The 21,585-nt window shown below is 47.3% G+C and overlaps 1 protein-coding gene across 4 annotated transcripts; it reads right to left on the reverse strand.

The window, feature by feature from the left end:
* Window positions 1-836: 836 nt before the first annotated feature.
* Window positions 837-20,232, reverse strand: ZNF229 (zinc finger protein 229). Of its 4 annotated transcripts, XM_086690028.1 has the most exons (4): window positions 12,910-14,884; window positions 11,229-12,237; window positions 5,265-5,391; window positions 837-3,818 (listed from the first exon to the last, which is right to left on the reverse strand). In XM_086690028.1, the coding sequence occupies exons 3-4, from the start codon at window positions 5,296-5,298 to the stop codon at window positions 1,549-1,551; spliced, it is 2,304 nt and encodes a 767-aa protein (XP_086546154.1). In that variant the 5' UTR covers window positions 5,299-5,391; window positions 11,229-12,237; window positions 12,910-14,884; the 3' UTR covers window positions 837-1,548. The 4 variants fall into 4 exon arrangements, with proteins under 4 accessions (XP_086546154.1, XP_086546151.1, XP_086546153.1 ...); XM_086690025.1 differs by lacking the exons at window positions 11,229-12,237; window positions 12,910-14,884 and adding an exon at window positions 20,102-20,232; XM_086690027.1 differs by having other exon boundaries at window positions 11,229-14,884.
* Window positions 20,233-21,585: the final 1,353 nt, after the last annotated feature.

The following is a 21,585-nucleotide window of genomic DNA, read 5'->3' on the forward strand; positions in this document are numbered from 1 at the left end:
TATCTAAATCACAAATTTCTCAGTTCATTTGTATACCTTATATTTGGTACTAGGTGCTAAGTAAACAGTAGAAAAAGCCAAAAAAAAAAAAAGAAAAAAAAGTATAGAGGTTGTAACAGGGATCTTTGACCATAAGGCACTGTTCCACCAGACTCATTTTTTTAAAAAATAGCTTTACTATCATTATAAAACTGATATATACTCTTCGTGAAAAAGTAAAATGCATAAAAGTACACGAATGTATTACATCCCCCGCATCCCACTTGCTAGAGATATGCAGTTATCATACTAACCTTTCACACTTTTTTCTTTTCTCTCTCTCTAAACATACACACACAAAAACATACCAACAAAATGGGAGTCATACTAAAATTGTTCCACAACTCTCCTGACTCACAAAATAGTTTGTGGGCAACCTTCAATGCCACTGTAGGCACTGAATAATTTTAGTGGTTTTCGCTCATTTACATGTGCCTTTATTTGTTATACTTGGAGTATTTTTTTTTTTTTCTGCTATAGTAAGAAAACTCTAAGAAACTCAGCTGGAGGCATACATCTTTTCCCACATGTGCAACTATCTCCCAACTATCATTGACTACACCCTCATTGCCACTTCAAAGGTTATACAAATTGGACTCGATACACTGACAAATCCTTTCCAAAAAAAGACTACTTCTTTTCACTCCTACCAGTATATTCACGAGTGCCTATTTCCACAGGTCCCACCGATGGTGGCTTTGGTGACTCTATGTTCTGTTCTGACAAGTTAAAGGGGTATTTCTGGGTTTTTTTTAATGCTCTACTATGTATCTTTAAAAACACGAGGAAACGAAACGAACGGGGCAGAAATATTCGTGACAGCAATAAATTAACCAATAAATTCAATGCAATGCCAGTCGGACTGTGTTTTTAAAACTTGATAAAATGCAATGGTCCTGCCATACAGCACGGCCTGTCTAGGAGAGCGGTGTATCTCTAGGAGATAAAACACATTCACCCCAGCATGATAAAAACATGATGGCGATACATCACTTGGAGATACACCTGCCAAGAGGCAGACTCTCTGTTCCCAGCCTTCTGAAAGTGACTTGCCCTCACCAATGTGAACATCATCTCTCCATTTTTGTAAAAACCATCTTCTAAAAGGTACACACGATGTTGGTTTTAGTAAGGTGACGACTTTCTCCTACATTTGTCCCATGTGTAGGTACTCCCCCCCCCACACACACCCGCCCCCCAGCAAGGAATCCACGTTCACAGTCTGCTCCTCGGACACACTCCTATGTCATTCGTAAAAAGCTCCCTCCTGGGCCGACTCTGATGAGAGCGGCGATTTTTACCGAGGCCGCCGTACTTCAAGGACGGTCCTCTGGGGGACAGACCCTTGGAGAGCAAAGTTTGCGACGCAAGTGCTTTTCTCATCTATCAACCTTCCGGATCGTCCCTTCCTGGGCAGGCCAACTGCTGTGACGGGTCACCCTCCACCGGAGCCCTCCCTGCGCATCCCGTTCGCAAAGCCTTCCTCCTGCGTCGGCGCTCAGACGGGCGTCAAGTTCTGAGTTCTGCCTCAGCGCGTGTCTGTTTCTCCGGTTTCTCGCCAGCGTGCGCTCGCTGATGATTCCGCAGCCCTGAGCTGTAACTGAAGCCCTTCCCGCACTCCCCGCACTTGTAGGGCTTCTCGCCGGTGTGGACCCTCTGGTGGACGTGAAGACAGGAGCTTCGCCCAAAGCCCTTCCCGCACTCCTCGCATCTGTAGGGCTTCTCCCCAGTGTGGACCCTCTGGTGGCCTTGAAGATGTGAGCTCTGACTGTAGCCCTTCCCACACACGTCGCATCTGTAGGGCTTCTCTCCGGTGTGCACCCTCTTGTGACTGAGGAGACCAGAGCCGTACCTGAAGCCCTTGCCACATTCGTAACACGTGTAGGGTTTCTCCCCCGTGTGCAGTCTCTGGTGGGTGCGAAGATTTGAGCCGTAACTGAAGCCCTTGCCACACTGATCACACGTGTACGGCTTCTTCCCCGTGTGGATCCGCTGATGTTTGTAGAGGCTTGACGTGCACCGGAAACCCTTCCCGCACGCTTCGCACTTGTAGGGCTTCTCGCCGGTGTGGACCCTCTGGTGGATGAGGAGCCCCGAGCTGTAACTGAAGCCTTTGCCGCACTCGGCACACTTGTAGGGCTTCTCGCCGGTGTGGGTCCTCTGGTGGATGAGGAGGTCGGAGCTGTAAATGAAGCCCTTCCCACACGCGTCGCACACGAACGGCCTCTCCCCCGTGTGGACCCTCTGGTGACTGTGAAGGTCCGAATTGCGCCGGAAGCCCTTCCCGCACTCGCCGCACTTGTAGGGCTTCTCCCCGGTGTGGACCCTCTGGTGGACGTGGAGGTCCGAGCTTCGGCCGAAGCCCTTCCCGCACTCGCACTTGTAGGGCTTCTCCCCCGTGTGCAGCCTCTGGTGCCGGAGCAGCCCCGAGCTGTAGCTGAAGCTCTTCCCGCACACGTCGCAGTCGAAGAGGCGCTGCCCCGTGTGAACCCGCTGGTGGGCCCGGAGGTACGAGTTGTAGCTGAAACCCTTGTCGCACTGGTCGCACCGGTAGGGCTTCTGCCCCGCGTGCGCCTTCTGGTGGCTGCTCGGGTGGGAGCCGCACGAGAAGCCCTTCCCGCACTCGGCGCCGCAGCCAAAGGGCTTCTCCCCCGGGTGCACGTGCCGGTGCTTGTGGAGCGCGGACTTGGCGTAGAAGCCCTTGCCGCACTCGCCACACGCGTAGGGCTTCTCGCCCGTGTGCAGCCGCCGGTGCACCTGCAGCACCGAGCTGTAGCTAAAGCCCTTCCCGCACTCGCCGCACTTGTAGGGTTTCTCCCCGGTGTGGACCCGCTGGTGGACGAGCAGGTTTGAGCTTCGACCGAAGGCCTTCCCGCACTCCTCACACGCGTAGGGCTTCTTTCCCGTGTGCACGCCCTGGTGGATGAGCAGAATCGACTGATACCGGAAGCCCTTCCCGCACACGTCGCATCGGTAGGGCATCTCCCCGGCGGGGGCCCGGGGCCGGCTGGGACCGCGCGCGTTCTGCCGGAGGCCCCGGGCGCGCTCCTTACCCTTGGAGGGTTTCTCGTCCGTGGGGGTCCTCTGGGGCCTCTCGAGGTGGGCGGTCTGCCTCAAGCCCGTACCACCCTCGGGATATCTACGGACTTTCTCTTTCCAGGGAGCTCTGGGCTGGGCGGGAAGGTGCAAGGCGCCCCTGAGGCCATCTCCGCGTTCGCTGCTTCTCAGGTCATCCTCTTCCGGGGCAGGGTGACGGAGGGTTGACTTTTTCAGGCTGTCTCTTCCACAGCGCTCGCGATCACACGGTCTCTCTCTTTCTGGTAACCTGTGGTCATCGTGACAACGTGATACCCAGCAGAAGCCGAAACCGTCCCACTCAGGTTTATACGTTGTACCCTGCGTGTCAAGTTTTTTACACCTTTCCAGAACATTCCACGACTCGTTCACAAAGGCTTTCATCCAAGATTCTTGAACGGATACCGGTCTTAGAGCTTTCCAGGGTGGAAACGCTTGATTTTCCGAACTGATGGGTCCTTGAAGACCGCCGGCCAGATTGTCAATTTGCGAACCCCGAGGAGATGCTCCTTCCCAGCCCTGGCAGGGAGAAGCGTCTTCCGAGAACTGGAAATCCTTCCCTTGAAGATTCACTCTACGGTCTTGACTCCCAGTTAATTCACCAGCCGCCTGTTCCCCGATTTTCCAGTAGGACAGCTCTCTGTAGGAAAGGCACTTAAGTTCCCTTTCTTGAATATACTCCAGATCCTTTTCATTCTTGTCTCCTGTGGGGTGAAAGACAGTTCAGAGATGAGAACAAGTACAAGAATGGCTCAGGGATCTCAAGCCAAGTCAGGCTTTCAGGCCCGGACCAGTAATGACCTGGAGCAAAATCCACCTGTGTGTATCATAACTACCAAGGCACTTCTTTTGTATCTGGGAAAAAAAAAAAAAAAAAGAAGAGGTTCCTATTAATAAGCTTCGTAGCCAGACATTAAATGACCCTACTAGCAATGAACTGCATCTCATCTAGTTGCCCAAGCGAGAAAGAAATTCCAAACAGATTCCTACAGAGGAGATTCACTTCTCCGCTTAATGTTGTCATTCATAACAATAATATCCAACATTATTATGATGCTTCCTACGGTGCTGACGATATACACCGATTAACTCACTAAACCCTCAGAATAACACTGAGGTGGGAACCCTTATCATTTTTGTTTAACGGATGAGGGATCCAGGGCACAGAGAGGGTGAGTGACCCAGTGAAGTCACTCCACCATGCGGTGCCGAAGGAGTGGGCAAGGAGTCAAACAGGGAAGTCCGGTTTCAGAGCCATACTGAGCACTGCCTCCCAGAGTGAATCTGTGAGCACGTGTGAGCTGAACTCAGGGGAGAAACAAAGCACCAAATCCTCCAAAGTGCACCAGCTGTGTCCCGGCTTCCAGAAGCATATCGAATAGGAATCCACATGATACTGACAGGGCACAGAGGCATAAACATGTTCAGCTTCTCTCTGTCACCAACTGCAAGCCATCAAACCATCACGTTTACCACGTAGTTCAAGGTTAAAGAAATCTGCCCATGCTTTTTGATATTCCTTACTGGCGATTCTTATCATCATGGGCCAGAATAACACAAATCTGTTCATACCCGAGGACTTGTAGGATATTGGAGACAAATGAGAAATCCATCGGTGGACTCTCAATATGCTGGAAGAGTCTCTCTGCCACTGGCTTATCTTAATGCTGACCGGCTGTTTCTAGCAAAGGGAGGAAAGTCCAGGGACCCCTCAGTCACTCTGGATATGTTACTCTCTGAAAAGCATGAAGAATCCATGTGAAGGTGGGGACTGAGGAGCGGAAATGAGGTCGGAGAACAATCACCTACCATAGTACAAGTGTCCACAGGCAAGATCAAGGTCAGAAGGGGCCTCTGCATGACAAGTTCACCCCACCCCTGCCTGCGTCAGACCCCAGGCTGCATGGTTCTTGCCCGGGCGTGCATCTCTCGGGAGTTTCTCTGTTACCCAAGTCTCCAAGTCTCTCTACCTTGTTCCATGGAGGTGCCTTATCAGGTTTGAAAGGTTGTTGCCCTGAAAATCCAAGGCTTAGGCTCATTTGTGAGGTGCAAAAAATGATCAAAAAAATGTAGTCCTGATCTTTCAAGTTCCCCGGGAACAAGAACATTCCAATCAAGGTAAGTGTGGATTACCCAGACATTCCCCTTACCCAGAGAGAGCAGGTTCTGGAAGTTCTCCAGCATCACATCTCGGTACAGCTTCCTCTGGGTGGGGTCTAGAAGCCTCAGCTCCTCCTCAGTGAAGACCACAGCCACGTCCTTGAAGGTCAATGGCTCCTAAAATGTGAGACACCATTAACACAAACACGTACCAGATGAAAGGCAAACTTGGCGTCACTAAGAAGGGTAGACAAGCATGCAGGCAGTTGCTCGGTCTGACGAGTCAAATCAAGTTTTGTTAATGTCTGATGCCAACAATGTCAGTTCTTACCAACTGATCTTCCGTGGTTATCCACAGAGCAAAGCAACAAACATTCTTCGCTCAGTGTGAGCACTTCAGAGGGCAATTCCATGGAGCTACAATGCTTCCATCATGTGGTCTGTCCATTTCACAATTTTTTTATAAGTTTTAAAAAAAAATTTTTTTTAACATTTATTTCTGAGAGAGAGAGAGAGAGAGAGAGAAAGACAGAGCACAAGTAGAGGAAGGGCAGAAAGACAGGGAGACACAGACTCTGAAGCAGACTCGAGGCTCTAAGCTGTCAGCACAGAGCCCAACGTGGGGCTCGAACCCGCAAACTGCAAGATCATGACCTGAGCCGAAGTTGGGACGCCCAACCGACTGAACCACCCAGGTGCCCCTCAAGTTTTTTTTTTTTTAAGTGTATTTATTCATTTTGAGAGAGACGGAGACAACACAAGTGGGGGAGGGGCAGAGAGCGAGGGAGAGAGAGAATCCCAAGCGGGTTCCATGCTGCTGGCGCAGAGCCTAATGAGGGGCTTGAACTCATGAAACCGTGAGACCCTGACCAGAGCCGAAACCAAGAGCTGGATGCTTAACTGACTGAGCCACCCAGGGGTGCCTTGACTCTCACTTACAGAATACCAACTTTTCCTCCAAAATGACTGTTTCAACAGTGCCTGATGTTAAGAGTGCCCACATCTGCACACACCTCCAGATCACCTCCTCGGTTCTTCACCAACCAGCCCCTCGCCCCTCCATCAGCAGTGGGGCAAATCCTGCTCTTTGCTGCCCCTGCCCCCCACCCCCTCCACACACACACACCTTTTACGGGTTTCCACGTCAGCACCTGTCAGAAGCAACCAACGGGTGTTTATGCGACCATGTCCCCAGCCAGAGGAGGCCTCTGAAGCAGCGGTGGAGTTTCACATCATGCTGTGTCATCCTCAGTTGTGAACTGTGGCCCACGGCCTTCAAGCAAATTGCTCATACCACTGAGGAAGACAGCGGCAGTTGTAAACACAGTGAAACACAGTGAAACACAGCGATCAACTGTATCGTGATACTCGCCGTCCTTCTCGAGAGGGAGACAATTGCGTATGAGGGACTTCAGAATTCCACTTTGCCTGCAGCCTGTCCCAGGAATACCTGTAACAAGGTCTTACGAAGTACAACTTGAGCTGTGATTCTATACATAATTTAAAAAAAGAAATATTTTTTTATTATTTTTGAGAGAGAGACAGACAGACAGAGTGCAAGTGGGGGAGAGCAGAGAGAGAGGGAGACACAGAATCCGAGGCAGGCTCCGATTTCTGAGCTGTCAGCACAGAGCCCAATGTGGGGCTTGAACTCACGAACTATGAGATCATGACCTGAGCCAAAGTCAGAGGCTTAATTGACTGAGCCAGGCACCCAGGTGCCCATATACATATTTAACTTAAAAAAAAAAAAAAAATTCATGGGTTCATTTTTAAGAAGGAAGGCAAAGTAGCTTTAGTAGTAAGTTTTCCTTTTTTTTTTTTTTCAGTTTATTTATTTATTTATTTTGAGAAAAAGAGATAGAGAGAGAACAGGGGAAGGGCAGAGAAAGGTGGGGCGGGGGGAGAGAGAATCCCAAGCAGGTTCCATGCCAGCAGTATGGAGCCCGATGGGGGCTCGAACCCACGAAACCATGACATCATGACCTGAGCTGAAGTCAGACACTTAAGTGAGCCATCCAGGTGCCCCCATAGTAAGGTTTAATGCATGCATGTCTATATATGACTCATTGCATAAATGTTCAGTACCTATAAAACAGTATTAGACACAGGAATTCCAGAGATAAGGAAGAAAATAACAGCCCTGCCTCTGTGGGGCTTGTGCCCACAGTCCCCGAGATCCCTTCCAAGTTCTATGATTCGCTAGAAGGACTCACAGGACTCAGTACATAGTCATACTCACAGCTTGCACTTAATATGGTTAAAAAACAAAGCAAAATCATGGGGCACGTGGGTGGCTCAGCGGGCTAAGCATCCGACTCGGCTCAGGTCACGATCTCACAGTCTGTGGGTTCGAGCCCCATGCGGGGCTCTGTGCTGACGGCTCAGAGCCCGGAGCTGGCATCAGATTCTTGTCTTCTTCTCTCTTTGCCCCTCCCCCACTTGTTCATTTTCTCTCTCTCTCTCAAAAATAAGTAAATAAATCACTTTAAAAAAAATCAGCTGAGGGAAAGAGCATGTGGAGTGAAGTCTGGAGGAAGCAGGGTGCAACCGGGTGTGTTCTGTGACAAATCTCAGCCACGCATAGAACTACACACTGGACCCCATGGGTCCTGGCAGATCTCTGAACATGGGCGTGGTCTCGGGGAGCCCTGAACCAGGAGGTGAAGGAACTTGGCCATGGTTACACAGCTAGTAAGAGACAGGGTTTGAGTTCAAACTACAACATGAGCACACAGAGTCTAGTTCCAGAGCCACTGTACTTTAACAACTGTCCTATACGGGCCAACCTGTGTGTTACCAGGGGGCCAGAAATGCGTGTATAAAGCAGATAATTTGCAGAAAAATCACTGTAAGGCAGGCTCTAGCCTACGTATCTTTACGTGGTTTATCTAATTTAACCCGGATATTATGGTATTTGCAGAATACCATATTTTTGCAGAAAAATCACTGTAAGGCAGGCTGATATTTGCAGAAAGTATTTGCAGAAAAATCTGATATTTGCAGAAAAATCACTGTAAGGCAGGCTCTAGCCTACGTATCTTTACATGGTTTATCTCACTGAACCCTCACAAAACTCACAGAAAGCGAGAACTTTCTGGAGCACCAGGAATGCTCTCTTGTCTGCTCTCTTACCGGTAACTGCTCACAAGGTAGTTACTGTTGCTATCTCCATTTCACCGACGAGAAAACGGGTCTCAGAAAGCGAATGCTACGTGTCGAACAACATACGCTTCGGAAGCCTGAGTCGGGACTGGACCCGGGCAGCCCGAGTAACGACGCTGAAACCACCCAGCCCTACCGCCGCCCAAATGAGATTGGAGGCGCCAGACCAGAGGAACCCACCTCCCCACTCGGGAGGGAGAGCGCCACCAACACAGCACATTTCCGAGCAGAATCCCAGATCGATCCCAAGACCAGAGGCAGCGTCACAGGGGAGAAACGTCGGGCCAGAGGCAGCCGATGTGACAATTACACAGTTGTGGCCCTGCCGCTAACTCCCGAATCTTTACAACCAGTCCTGCCTTCTGCACTGAGCCCTGCCTACTCCGCCTGCCGCCTGGATGCCTAAAAGGTATCGCGAAGCAAAAACAGCCCAACTGGAAGGGAGTCTTTCCTCCCAAATAGTTCCCTTCTCGTCTCTCTGACGTGGGCAAATGCAAGTACCATCTGCCTTAAAGGCATCGCCTGGATTCTTTCCTTTTCTTCATTTCTTACATCTGATTCATTAAAAAAAAATGAATGATTCATTCATTCATTCAAAAAAAAAATTCATGGGGCGCCTGGGTGGCTCAGTCAGTTAAGTGTCTGACTCTTGATTTCAGCTCAGGTCACAATAGCACGGTTCGTGAGTTCGAGCCCCGCGTCAGCCTCTGTGCTGGCGACACGAAGCCTGCTTGGGATTCTCTCTCTCTCCTCTCTTTCTCTCTCAAAATAAATAAAGATAAACTTAAAAAAAATTCTGCCACTTATTATTCCAAAGTATACTTCAAGCTTCTCCCTGTAACTACTTCTACCTCTCTAATGTGACTCGTCATCGTCCTCCGCTTGGATGATCGCACAGACCTCCTCCCAGTTCATCCTGCCTACGTCCCTCAAGATACTTCAGAGCCCTCATCTTGTGTTTAACCCGTTACTACCGGTCTCCCCCTTCTAGAAGGCCAGCCCCATGAAGGCAGGGGTGTTATCTGTTTTGCTCTCTGATGTATCACCAGGGCTTAGAATAATGTTTGGCCCATAGTAGGTGTGCAACAAACGTTTGCTGAATGAAGAGAGAAAGACTAACTCTTGAACCTCAGAGGTACATGCTCAATATAAATAGTAAAACAACACAGAGACATACAACTCAGTAGAGCGGAGTACAGTATACAGGAATGGTCACGTCCTATGAAAGCTAAGCCAACTGTCATTTTTCTTTCTCTTTCTCCGCATATATAACGCACACACCTATTTTTTTTTTAACTTTTTTACTGTTTGTTTATTTTGAGAGAGAGAGAAAGCACACGAGCAGGGGAGAAAGAGAGAACACACAAGCAGGCAGAGAGAAAGGGAGAGAGAAAGAATCTGACGCAGGGCAGAGCCTGACATGGGGTTCAAACTCACAAACTGTGAGATAATGACCTCAACGGAAATCAAGAGTCAGACGCTTAACCAACTGAGCCACCCAGGCACCCCCATATACACCTATTAAATATATACATGTTTATATACATATATGTATACATAAACATATACAAAAATATATAAATGATAAAGTCAGCATTTCAGTTGACCTACAGATGAATGATTAATAAATGGCACTGTCCTGACTGGCTATCCATCTTGAAGAAAATGACATTAAATGTCAACCTTAGGCCACTTACAAAAACCAGTTATAATCATTTTAGAGATTAAAACGTTTTTAATCTAAATAAAAACCCGTTTAGGTGCCTTTTTTTTTTAATTAAAAAAATTGTTTTTTTAACGTTTAATTTTGAGAGACAGAGACAGCGTGTGAGCTGGGGAGGCGGCAGAGAGAGGGAGACACAGAATCTAAAGCAGGCTCCAGGCTCCGAGCTGCCAGCACAGAGCCTGACATGGGGCTCGAACCTACAAGCCACAAGATCATGACCTTAGCTGAAGTCAGACGCTTAACCGACTGAGCCACCCAGACGCCCCCATTTAGGTGCCTTTCTGATTAAGCTTAGAATGGGTAAGGCCTTTTGCAGCTAGGTATGGAGCCGTATTTTCAAAAGGGAACTAACAAATCATTTAACTGTGTACAAATTTTACACTTCTTTATGGTCAACTCACCATTCAGAAAGTAAAAATTGAGAGAAAGTAACTTTAACACTTTTGATGGGCAAGCCTACCCTTGAAAGAGCTCCTGTCATTAATGAAAAATGGACAAAAGCATTTCATAAGCAATTTACAGGTGACAAAATACAGCAGCAAATATATATATGAAAGATGCTTATCATGCACCTACTGTGTGAGGAACTACAAAATACATAGGTCTTGGCCACATACCCTCCTCCATCAGATTAGCAAAAATGTTTAGTACTGATATATAGCCTGGGGGGGAAAACTTGCCAAAAAGAAAATTAATCAGAATTTTTAGAAGCGTGACCAAAAAAACCCACTCCTACGATTAGGGGAAAATAACACCTCAAGAGACGAGCCAACCAGCAGAATGAACATCACTGAAGCACAAGCCGGTGAACTGGAAAACAGAGCAGCCTCCTGGAAGGTGACAGAAAATTCCGAAGAAGAGAAGTTTAAGAACAGGGAAGATAGATCTGGAAGTTACACCTTCAGTAATGGGAGTTCCGGCAGGACCACATGCATAAAATGACAGTAACGGCAGACAGACATCCAGGCAGAGAGAGAATTAACACCAGAAGATCGCAGAGCAAAGGCAATAAACGTGTGATCCTTGAAAATGACGCTCGGCCAAGATGCCATGTATAAACACAACAGACCTTTCTGAGAAAAAGCGCTCAACTAACCAATAAATAAGCATAAGCTTTGCTCACCAGAAGGTGAACGGAGAAGGGAGAGAAAGACCAGCATGAGACTTAACGCCAGTTCTGAAAGTATGAATGAAGACTCTTCAGCTTCGCCAACGTGCCATCCGCAAATTCCGTTCGCCTAAAGGCACAGACATTGTTCAGCACAGAAACGGTCAGCGGAGACAGCATCCGCAAGTCTTCTTTGGGAAAAGCAAATCGTGGAATGACGCTGAGCCAGCCAACAGGCAAGTCAGTGACGCCAGGACTACAGAAACCAGAGACAGGTGGCGGACAATGACCGCTACGGAGGAACTGACACAAGCTCACTGTGGGAATCGGTGGTGACAACCGTCAGAGGTGATACGGTAACGACAGGATCATACCAGGAGCTGGTGGGAAGTAGAACCGTGTTAATTTCTTCAGCCCTCGTGGCGGCAAGTTCCCCAATAACATTTACAATTAAAGCGTACAGTAAGGAAGTAACTCAAACCTTCCGAATTTTTCCATAACGTCTTTTCGTAAAAAAAGGAAGCTTTGTAAAATAATTTTGCACGCGCCGAAAAGAGCACGTACTTAAAATTTTGCAAACTTTGATTTTTCTTGCAACCTAAAGGAAAAATGAGTTAACACATATGCACAGATCTACGGTGTGTGTGTATGTGAGAGAGAGAGAGCGAGCGCGTCTTTTCATGTCCTGATATTCTCATCCGCTTGTGACCACATTTGACAGTGGCACAGGACCTGGACGTGAGAAGAAACAAAATGATAACAGTCCATCAATCCAACATCAATCCAATGGACGGACATGGAGTCCACCCCACGGTTTTTTCTCTTTTTTTGCTGTTACGAACAACGTTGTAATGATCAGTCTTTGAATACTCGCTCTGATTTGGAATGAATTCTTAAGAGTAGGAAATATTGGAGCAGACGTGTGCAGAACTTCCAAGAAGACTAAAAATGCCCCTTTCAATGGTGTGAATGCACCATCTCTCCATCTGGCTAACAGTGAGAGCTGACCTTTCAAATCTTTGATCTGCTAGAAAAGAAAAAAAAATCAGTATCTCATTTCAATCTGTATCACTTTATTTTTTTTGTTAATGTTTTGATTTATTTTTGAGAGACAGAGCATGAGTGGGGGAGGGGCAGAGAGAGAGAGAGAGAGAATTTGAAGCAGGCTCCAGGTTTTGAGCCGTCAGCACAGAGTCGGATGTGGGGCTCGAACTCATGAACCGCGAGATCATGACCTGAGCCAAAGTCAGACACTCAACTGACTAAGCCACCCAGGCACCCCTGTATTACTTTAATAGAAGCTGATCGGACTTTTCATATAATTGTTGGCCATTTGTACTTCTGTTTTTCTCCCTTCCTGAACAAGAATGCTTGGGTCTTTGAACCCTCTGTCAAAAATAAAGACATTAGAATTTCTAATTTTGTCGTAGACGAAATGTTTTTTCCCCTAATATGCTCTTTTAGCCTTGTTCATGGGGTACTTTTTGTAGGGTGTATTCACCTGGACAAAAGGACACCTGGAAAGGAATCAGAGAAATGTCCCACGGAGGAGATAAACTCGGGCAGAGAAGGATTCATTTGTAATTATTCACCCAATACACTGTTTCCTTGACTCCCTTTTACCAAGGGAGGGAGATATTTTTACACTCCGATGCCTGACGTGTGATTTCTGGAAAGAAAAGCGATCTCAACCCACCTGAAACTGTCCTGTCCTCCCCATCCTGGGAAAGAGCTGAGGCTTGAGAACGGAGAGCTGCGGGAGGAGAAGGAAGGCTATGAGAAGATGTGGCTCCTGCCTGTGTTTGCAGACTCTCCACCTGGACCTCAGCAACGTCTGCTGCGTCACGAACTGCTTTCTTCTCTCTCCACACCCGGCTCGATTCTCCCCCACTGCACCCCCTTCATGAACTCTCAACCTCTCTCCCTAGGCCTTGAGGTCAAAGTCTCCATGGTTACCTCTCCCAGGTTTTCCCAGAGCAGCAGCAATTTTATGTATCCTCTGATCTTCCTAAGCCAGAGAAGCAGAAGATCTGGGCCTTCTTCATTCTTGAGGTTCTCCAAGCTCTGACAAGGAATGTCAGATGGCTACCTGGGCTCAGAAGGACCTGCCTTCCCCTGCATGCTCCCCAGCCTGGGTGGTTCCCGCACTCCGGGGACCTGTGGGCTCAAGAGGGAACTTGACTTTATGGAGTCCTTTCTTCTGGGCCCCAAAGCTCTGGGTCTCCAGAACGGTTCACACCCTGTAGCCATCATTCATTCAGCGGACACTGACTGAGTCGCTGTATGCATAGTCCCTGCTCTGGAGAGACTCACCGTTCACAGAGCCAAGGATGCTGCAGGTGGCTGGGGACAATCTGAGAGGTTTCTGTGGGGAGGGCTGAGCAGAAGTGTCACAGGGAGACACAGGGCCCTACAGAAGGGTGCAAACGCCACAAACACAGGACACCTGTGTTCTGTGAAAGACAATCTGGAGTGTGAAAGCTTTACTAATGCAACACTGTAGGCCTCACAGAAGAAATGATGAAAAATCCCTGTCGTCAGGGCGCCTGGCTGGCTCAGTCGAAGAGCATGAGACTCTCGATCTCAGGGTTGTGAGTTTGAGCCCCACACTAGGTGGAGAGATTACAAAAGAAAGAAAGAAAGAAAAGAAAAAAGAAAAAGAAGAAAAAATCCCTGTCCTCGAGGGTTCTATCAATCAAGATACAGGTTAGCAAAGATCTTCTAAATCAGAGTTTGTAACCTTTTCTGTTCAATGGCCTCCTTTGTCAGTCTGGTGATACTTATGGGCTCTTACTCAGAATGATGTTGTGAAAGCATAAAATAAAACACACAGGGTTACTTTAAAGGCTAATTATACCGGAATACAATGTTCAAAAATAATAAAACACCAAGGATGTGCTTCTTTTTACACATTAAATATCAAGAATGAATCAACTGCTGGAATTTCCAAAAAGTAATGAGCATAAGTAATATTCTGAAACATCTACACCAACTACAATATAAAAACGTCTGTGATTTACCTGAATAACAGAGTCACGGGTTCTGATAATACTACTGTGGTCTGTCACCTGCATTCATAATCAAAGGAAATACTAACTTCCAGTATGACTGGTGCACATTTTTTTTTTCCCCACTCGGGTTCATGATCACCCTGCATTATGCCCACGGACTTGTGTTCAAGAACCCCTTCCGTAAGGGAGTCCTTCTGCCACCACCAGATTGAATTAGTCACCCCGGGACCCCAGAACCGTTTTGTAGAAACTGCTGGCTTGCCACCTTTCCACCTTTCACACAGCTGCCCTGTTAAGACCTCTAAGTCATCAAGAGAACGGGGTCCTCTACCTTCATTCGTGGTCTCCATTTTGCACGGGGTTGGCACACTGGACACGCTTAGCAAATTTCATCAGTGGGGTGTGGAGCACAGAGATGAACCAGAACTCTCGGCACGGGCCCGGAGCTAGCCCAGTAGGCAGCAGAAACACACTGACCATAAGCTCCTTCCTTTTGCCTCTTTGCCTGATCTCCTTTCTCCTGAGACTCGAGCCACAGGGCAGGTTCATAGGAACGTACGCACCCTTAGGGTGCCTGCTCTAAGATACTCCCTGTAGCGTACTGAGTCAGGAGCTCATGTCTCCACCTCGAGCTAGCCATCGGTCCCAGGCCATTGGTCCCAGGCCATCGGTCCCAGGCCTCTGCACAGCCCGCTCTGGCAAGCGCCTCCCTGTCTCCCACAGTTTGTGCACTGCCCTGCCCCAGGGATTGTCCTCTAAAGCGAGTGGGTGGCTCGGTCAGTTAAGCGTCAGACTTCAGCTCAGGTCATGATCTCACAGTTCGTGGGTTCGAGTCCCGCGTCGGGCTCTGTGCTGACAGCTGGGAGCCCGGAACCTGCTTCGGATTCTGTGTCTCCCTCTCTCTCTGCCCCTCCTCCACTCAAACTCTGTCTCTCTCGCTCCCCAAAACAATAAAATACCAATACAAATACAAATAAAGTTAGGTCACTCCTCCGGCCAAGAACTTCACCTCACTCAAAACCTCCGCCAAAGGCCTTTCAAAAGGCTTAAAGACCCTACGCTATCTGACCCAATTTCCTACCGATCCTTCCTCTTTCTCACTCTGCTCACCCTCTCTGGCCTCCACACTTCTTCAAATGGACCCTGCCTTCAATGCTGTTCCCTTTCCCCAGCGTCCACAGGCCTCTCTCTTCCTTTGGATCCCTACTCACCTGCTCACCACCTTGTCAGTGAAATCATCCCTGGTTATCCCACACAATTGCAAGTCCCTCTGCCAGTCCTCCCAAAGCATCTTCCCTGCTTCATTGTCCTCTGTGAAGCTTAGCTAACCTACCATTTTTCTTGTTTACTATCTTCCTGTACCCATGAGAGTATGAACTCTGTGAGGGCTGGGGTTTTAGTCAGCTCCAAGCAACAGGGTGAGCACTCAACACATATTTAAATGGGAGAATGGGGGGTGGGGGGAGCCTAGGTGGCTCAGCCGGTTAAGCGTCAGATGTCAGCTCAGGTCATGATATCACGGTTTGAGTTCGAGCCCCGTGTTGGGCTCTGTGCTGACAGCTCAGAGCCTGGAGCCTGCTTCTGATTCTGTATCTCCCTCTCTCTCTCTGCCCCTCCCCTGCTCACGCTCTGTCTCTCTCTCTCAAAAATAAACAAACATTAAAAAAAATTTTTTTTTAATGAAATCAATGGGAGAATGGGACTAATGCGAACTCAACCTGCTGATACTTGGATCCTGGGTCTTTTGAGACCAGCTACAGAGCGGAATGGTTTTGTTCTGCAGTTTGTTCGCTTAATCAATTACATGCAAAGGACCATGCAGGGCATGCTGGGACACGATGGTGATCAGGGCAGGCAAGGACTCTGCGCGCGAACAGCTAACATTCTAGCCGGGAAGACAGCACGCATTCACTGAAGTTCTACTTTTATGTCAGGTGCTTAGGTTTAAGGAAAGATACACTCCTTTACCATATGGAGCTCACACTGGACAAAGAGAACGACCAATACAACTGGCGCCAAAGGCACTGGGATAAAGGGGTAATGGGACTAAGGGATGCTGCAAAGGTAGAAATGACAGGACTAGACGAATAATTACACGTGAGGGTGAAAAGGAGAAGTCAAATATGAGTCTGGAGTTGAAGTTTAAAGAAAACAGGTAAATTATGGCGTTTTAATCCAGCCAGCAAGACGAGAGGCAGGGGTGGGAAGTTGCTGGTCTTGACTCTTAACACCGAGGTTGTCACACGGCCTGAGTCTAAGTTCTGGCTCAGCCACTCTGTAGCTGCGTTAACACCAGAAGAGAGAGAAATCTCTGAATGAGCCTGTTCTTTCTGCTGTTAAGTGAAGACAGTACTTCTCACTCACAGAGTTGACAGAATTAAGTCTCTCTCTGTGACACACGTACACGGGCATACCTATTTGAATGAAGGTCAGAGTCTAGTACGTGGTACACGGAAAATCCTCAGCCAACTACTGTCACTGCTGTCATTCGCTCACCCCACCACCAACCCGGGAATACAGGCACCCATTCGTTTAACAAAGACACGATCAGTGTCCCACTCTGTCTCCGACGCTGTAACAAACCCTGGGGACACAGGACCAAGTAAGATGGGCAAGGTGCTCGTTCTTACGGTGCTTGCGTTCTGGCGGGTCAACAGGTCTTACAGATAAGGTGATCTCTGATTACAAAAGGGGCAAGGACGAAAATAAGTTGAACGTGATAGATTCTCGTTCTGGGTCAGAACACAGGGGGCAGGTGTGGGAGACGCAACATGAATCAGGTTGTCGCGGACAGTCTCCAAGACCTGCGTGAAAATAAATCAGCCACGCAAAGATCTGGGATGGGGAGAGAACGGAGGGGCACGCAAGGGCAAAGGCCCTGACTTCTGGTTGTAACACCTCAGCATTCTTATCTGTGACACGGGACTAATGATGACTTACTGAGAAAATTAACTATCAATTCTTACTGACAGGCTAGTACACGCCAGGCACTGTCCCAGGTATCAGGGATACTCAACAAAAGCTGTCCGCATCACTGGCATGTAATAAGCACTTAATAAATGCAAACCATCACAGTCACTGTAATTATTTCTTCCCTGTAGCTAGCACAGCCCTGAAGCAGTGTAAGCCTAAGTGATTTACTGGCTACACGAACCAATACTACAGGCCAGGGAGAGAATACGCTAAATAGAGTCGCTGGGAAATTCCCCCACCCTTAGGAAAAAAACATCTCTGGGGGAAAGCAGCCACGGCTGAGGGGCCAGAATGGGCATTTGTCAACACCGTGGTATGACGAGTAAGGAAGATCAGGAAAGCAGGCCTTTGGGAAGGGAGCTGGCATTGCCATAAAACAACAAGAAACCAAACTTTTATTCACCTGGAGCTCTGACGTCAAGAGACCAGGGGTTACTCCTTTCTCTTCTATGCAGTTCTCTCTGAGAAAGGCACAGTCCCAAGAAGGCAAGGCCATGAAATAAAAACGAGCCAGGAGATAACATGATTTTATCACAATTCCCAGCTACACAAGGAGAAAGTTCTGAGCACCAGCTGAATGTAATCTAGCCTTCCCGGAATCTACTCCTACCCCCAGGAAAGAGACCTCCTCCCTCCTCAGAAGGTCCACACCATTCTTACTGTGGGCCTTATCTACAAGCCTGCATTCACTGTAGCTCCTAGGAGACCATCAGATGGCCAACAGATACCTGAAACGATGCTCAACATCACAAAACATCAGGAAAATGCACATCAAAATGGAGAGACCACCTTACCCTTGTCAGAAGGGCTAGAATCAAAAAGACAAGCAATAACAAGTGTTGGTGAAGATGTGAAGAAAAAGGAACCTTGGGACACTGTTGGTGGGAATGCAAACTGGTTCAGCCACTGCGAAAACAGCATGGAGGTTCCTCAAAAAATTAAAATTAGAAATGCCATATGATCCAGTAATTATCCAGTAAAATATCCAGTAATACTACTGGGTATTTACTCCAATAAAACAAAAACACTAATTTGAAAAGATCTAAGCACCCCTGTGTTTACTGCAACACTATTTACAAGAGCCAAATTATGGAAGCCACCCAAGTGTCCATCAATAGATGAATGAATAAAGAAGATGTGATACATATATATACAATGGAGCATTACTCAGCCATAAAAAAGGATGGTATCTTGCCATTTGCAACGACACGGATGGACCTAGAGGGTGTGAAATGAATCAGAGAGAGACAAATACCATACGATTTCCCTCAGATGTGGAATGAAAGGGGGGGGAAATGAACAAAGAAAAAAAGAGACCAAAAACCAGACTCAAACACAGAGAACAAACTGGTGGTTGCCAGAGAGAAGGTGGGTGGGATAAGAGTTCTTATCATTTTTTTTAATGCTTATTTATTTTGAGAGAGAGTGCGTGAGAGGAGGGGCAGAGAGACAGACAGACAGAGAGAGAATCCCAGGCAGGCTCCACGCTGTCAGCGCAGAGCTCAATGCAGGGCCCCACCCCATGAACGGTGAGATCATGACCTGAGCCAAAACCAAGAGTCAGACGCTTAGCCACCAAGGCACCCCAAGACCACTCTTACCTTGATGAGCACTGAGCAATGTACAGTATTGTTGAATCATTACATTATCTACCTGAAACTAACATAGCACTGTATGTTAAAAAATATTTTTAGGGGCGCCTTGGTGGCTCTGTCGGTTAAGCATCCGACTTCGGCTCAGCTCATGATCTCACGGTTTGTGAGTTCAAGCCCTGCATCGGACTCTGTGATGGAAGCTCGGAGCCTGGAGCCTGCTTTGGATTCTGTGTCTCCCTCTCTCTCTGCCCCTCCCCCGCTCACACTCTGTCTCTCTCTCTCAAAAATAAATAAACATTAAAAAAATAAAATAAAATATTTTTAAATGCCTAAAGATATACCATGTTCATGCAATTAAAGACTTAAGGTTGCCTGTTCTCTCCAATGCAATTTCAATCAAAATCTCAACAGACTTCTTGCAAGATTTGACACCCTGATTCTAAAATATGCGTTGTAATGAAGAAAATCTAGAATAGCCAAAAAAGAATCCTACCAAAGAAGGAAAAATTTGGACTCATTCTTTCTGACTTCAAGATTTATTCTAAAGCCACAGTAATCAAGAAACAGTGGTACGGACTTAACAACGAACACACAGATCAATGAGAAGAGTCCTTTCAACGTATGGAGTTGGAACAACTGGAGTCTTAGTACCCCTCCTTAAATCATACACAAAAATTAATGCAATATGGATTAAAAGTCGACTATTAAAAGCAAAAGGTTTGAATTAAGAGCTGTGACTCTCATATACTGTGTGACAGAATAGAATTCAAACCATGTGGCTCGGACGCTGCAAAAAAACAGAGCTAGCATCACTACACCAGCAAAATGATTTCTTAAAGCTTGTACGGCGCTTAATAATTCTCAAAGGAATACATACAGACTGTGAAGAATCAACTTCTGCAGCTCTTTATAGAAATGACTTCACAGAAAAGTCTGAAATTCATACAGAAGTAGGTGTGCGGCTACCGTGAAAGAATTCCAGATATCACCAATCCAAAACTACTTGGATTGGAGTCTCCCGAACCGAGAGATGCCCGTCTCAAAGCCATAGCTGCCGACTTCCAACTGCTCCTTCCAAGCCTGGGGGCGCCCAGCGCTGCCGGCCCGAGCCCCGCCCCCCATCCCAACCCGGGATGCTCTTGTGCGTCCGCCTCCTCAAACCTCTCCTTCGCCAGGCGGAGCTGCCGAAATCTCCCGGCTCTGACCCTCGCCACACGCCCTCTCCCCCCAGATCCTAGAGCCCAGGCCCCTTGTCCCTGCGGCGGGAACGAAGACCTCCAAAAAGCCCCACGTCCCGTAACCTACTCACCATCGCAGAAGAAATTATGGCAGTGCTGCGGTGGCCGGAAGCGGAAGTGGGCGACTCGGCAGGGCCCGGACTACACTTCCCAGGACCCTCTGCGGTGCGCGTTCTTACTTAAGGGAGCCGACGGTGTCGTAAAGAAGCGTACACCTGGAGCCCCGCCCAAGGCCAGGTGGAAGGCGGAGTGCCCCGCGGTGCTACTCTGGTTGGTGAGACGACACACGCTGTTCCGGCGCTGAGCTTTGGAGCTTCGCGACAGCTTTTTTCTTTCCTTAAAAAAAAAAAGGTTATTACTCGGTACTAACACGTTCACGTTGTGGAAAATCTGACAATACTCTCAAACAAAAAAATCCATAATCCCATCACCAGGGAATATAAAGCATTGATGTTTTTGATTATACACACACACACACACACACATATATAACTTACACCATACATCTATAATTTACACCATATATGTATATAATTTATATTTATGTATTTTTTTTTTTTTATTTACAAAAGCAGTGCATGATCAATGTTAAGGGACAGAAGTAAAAAGAATGTTAAGAAAAGTAAGGGAGGGGCGCCTGGGTGGCGCAGTCGGTTAAGCGTCCGACTTCAGCCAGGTCACGATCTCGCGATCCGGGAGTTCGAGCCCCGCGTCGGGCTCTGGGCTGATGGCTCAGAGCCTGGAGCCTGTTTCCGATTCTGTGTCTCCCTCTCTCTCTGCCCCTCCCCCGTTCATGCTCTGTCTCTCTCTGTCCCAGAAATAAATAAACGTTGAAAAAAAAAAGAAAAGTAAGGGAAAAAAGTAAGAGAAAGAACTAAAGTCCCCCATAATCCTAGCACCCAGAAACAAGTATCATTAAGATCTTGGCCTATGTATTTCCGGATTTCCTCTTTGAGTAAATATATACTTAAAATTTTTTGTCCCCATAGAATTTGCATCGTAATATCTTAGAGCCGATTTTTTCTCTCACCTCATGCATGTCACTAAATAATAAATTCATTTAAAGTGGTTGTTTAGGATTCTTTAGTTTTAGGTCCATTACCACTTTATCCGCTAAAGAAGTTAGACTTCCAATCTCATGCGTCGAGTAGGAATAATCATTTTCTTTAATTTCTTCCAATTTGATAGCCCAAATATGCTGTCTCCTTATTGACTGCGTTTCTTTATTCATGGAGATGTGGAATAAATGTCGATATGTCAGCGGTGGGTAAATTGCCTGTTTATATCCTTTGCCCATTTTTATCTTTTGCTTATTTATTTATAAATTCTCTTTGTATACAAATGGTATTGACGCTGTCCTGTATGATGATTCCGCCCCCCCCCCCACCCACCCAGTTTGGACTTTTATAAGGCAGTATTTAAAAACCACCGACCTTTATTTGATCAAATTGATCAGTCCTTTCATTTTGGATTCTGTATTTTTCCACACAATTTTAAAGACTTCCTTCCTCTGATATCCAATAAGGACATCTATATTCACTTCTGTTCTAAAATT

Source organism: Puma concolor, chromosome E2 (assembly GCF_028749965.1).
Source record: "Puma concolor isolate L17-30 chromosome E2, mPumCon1.1.hap2, whole genome shotgun sequence".
NCBI lineage: Eukaryota > Metazoa > Chordata > Mammalia > Carnivora > Felidae > Puma > Puma concolor.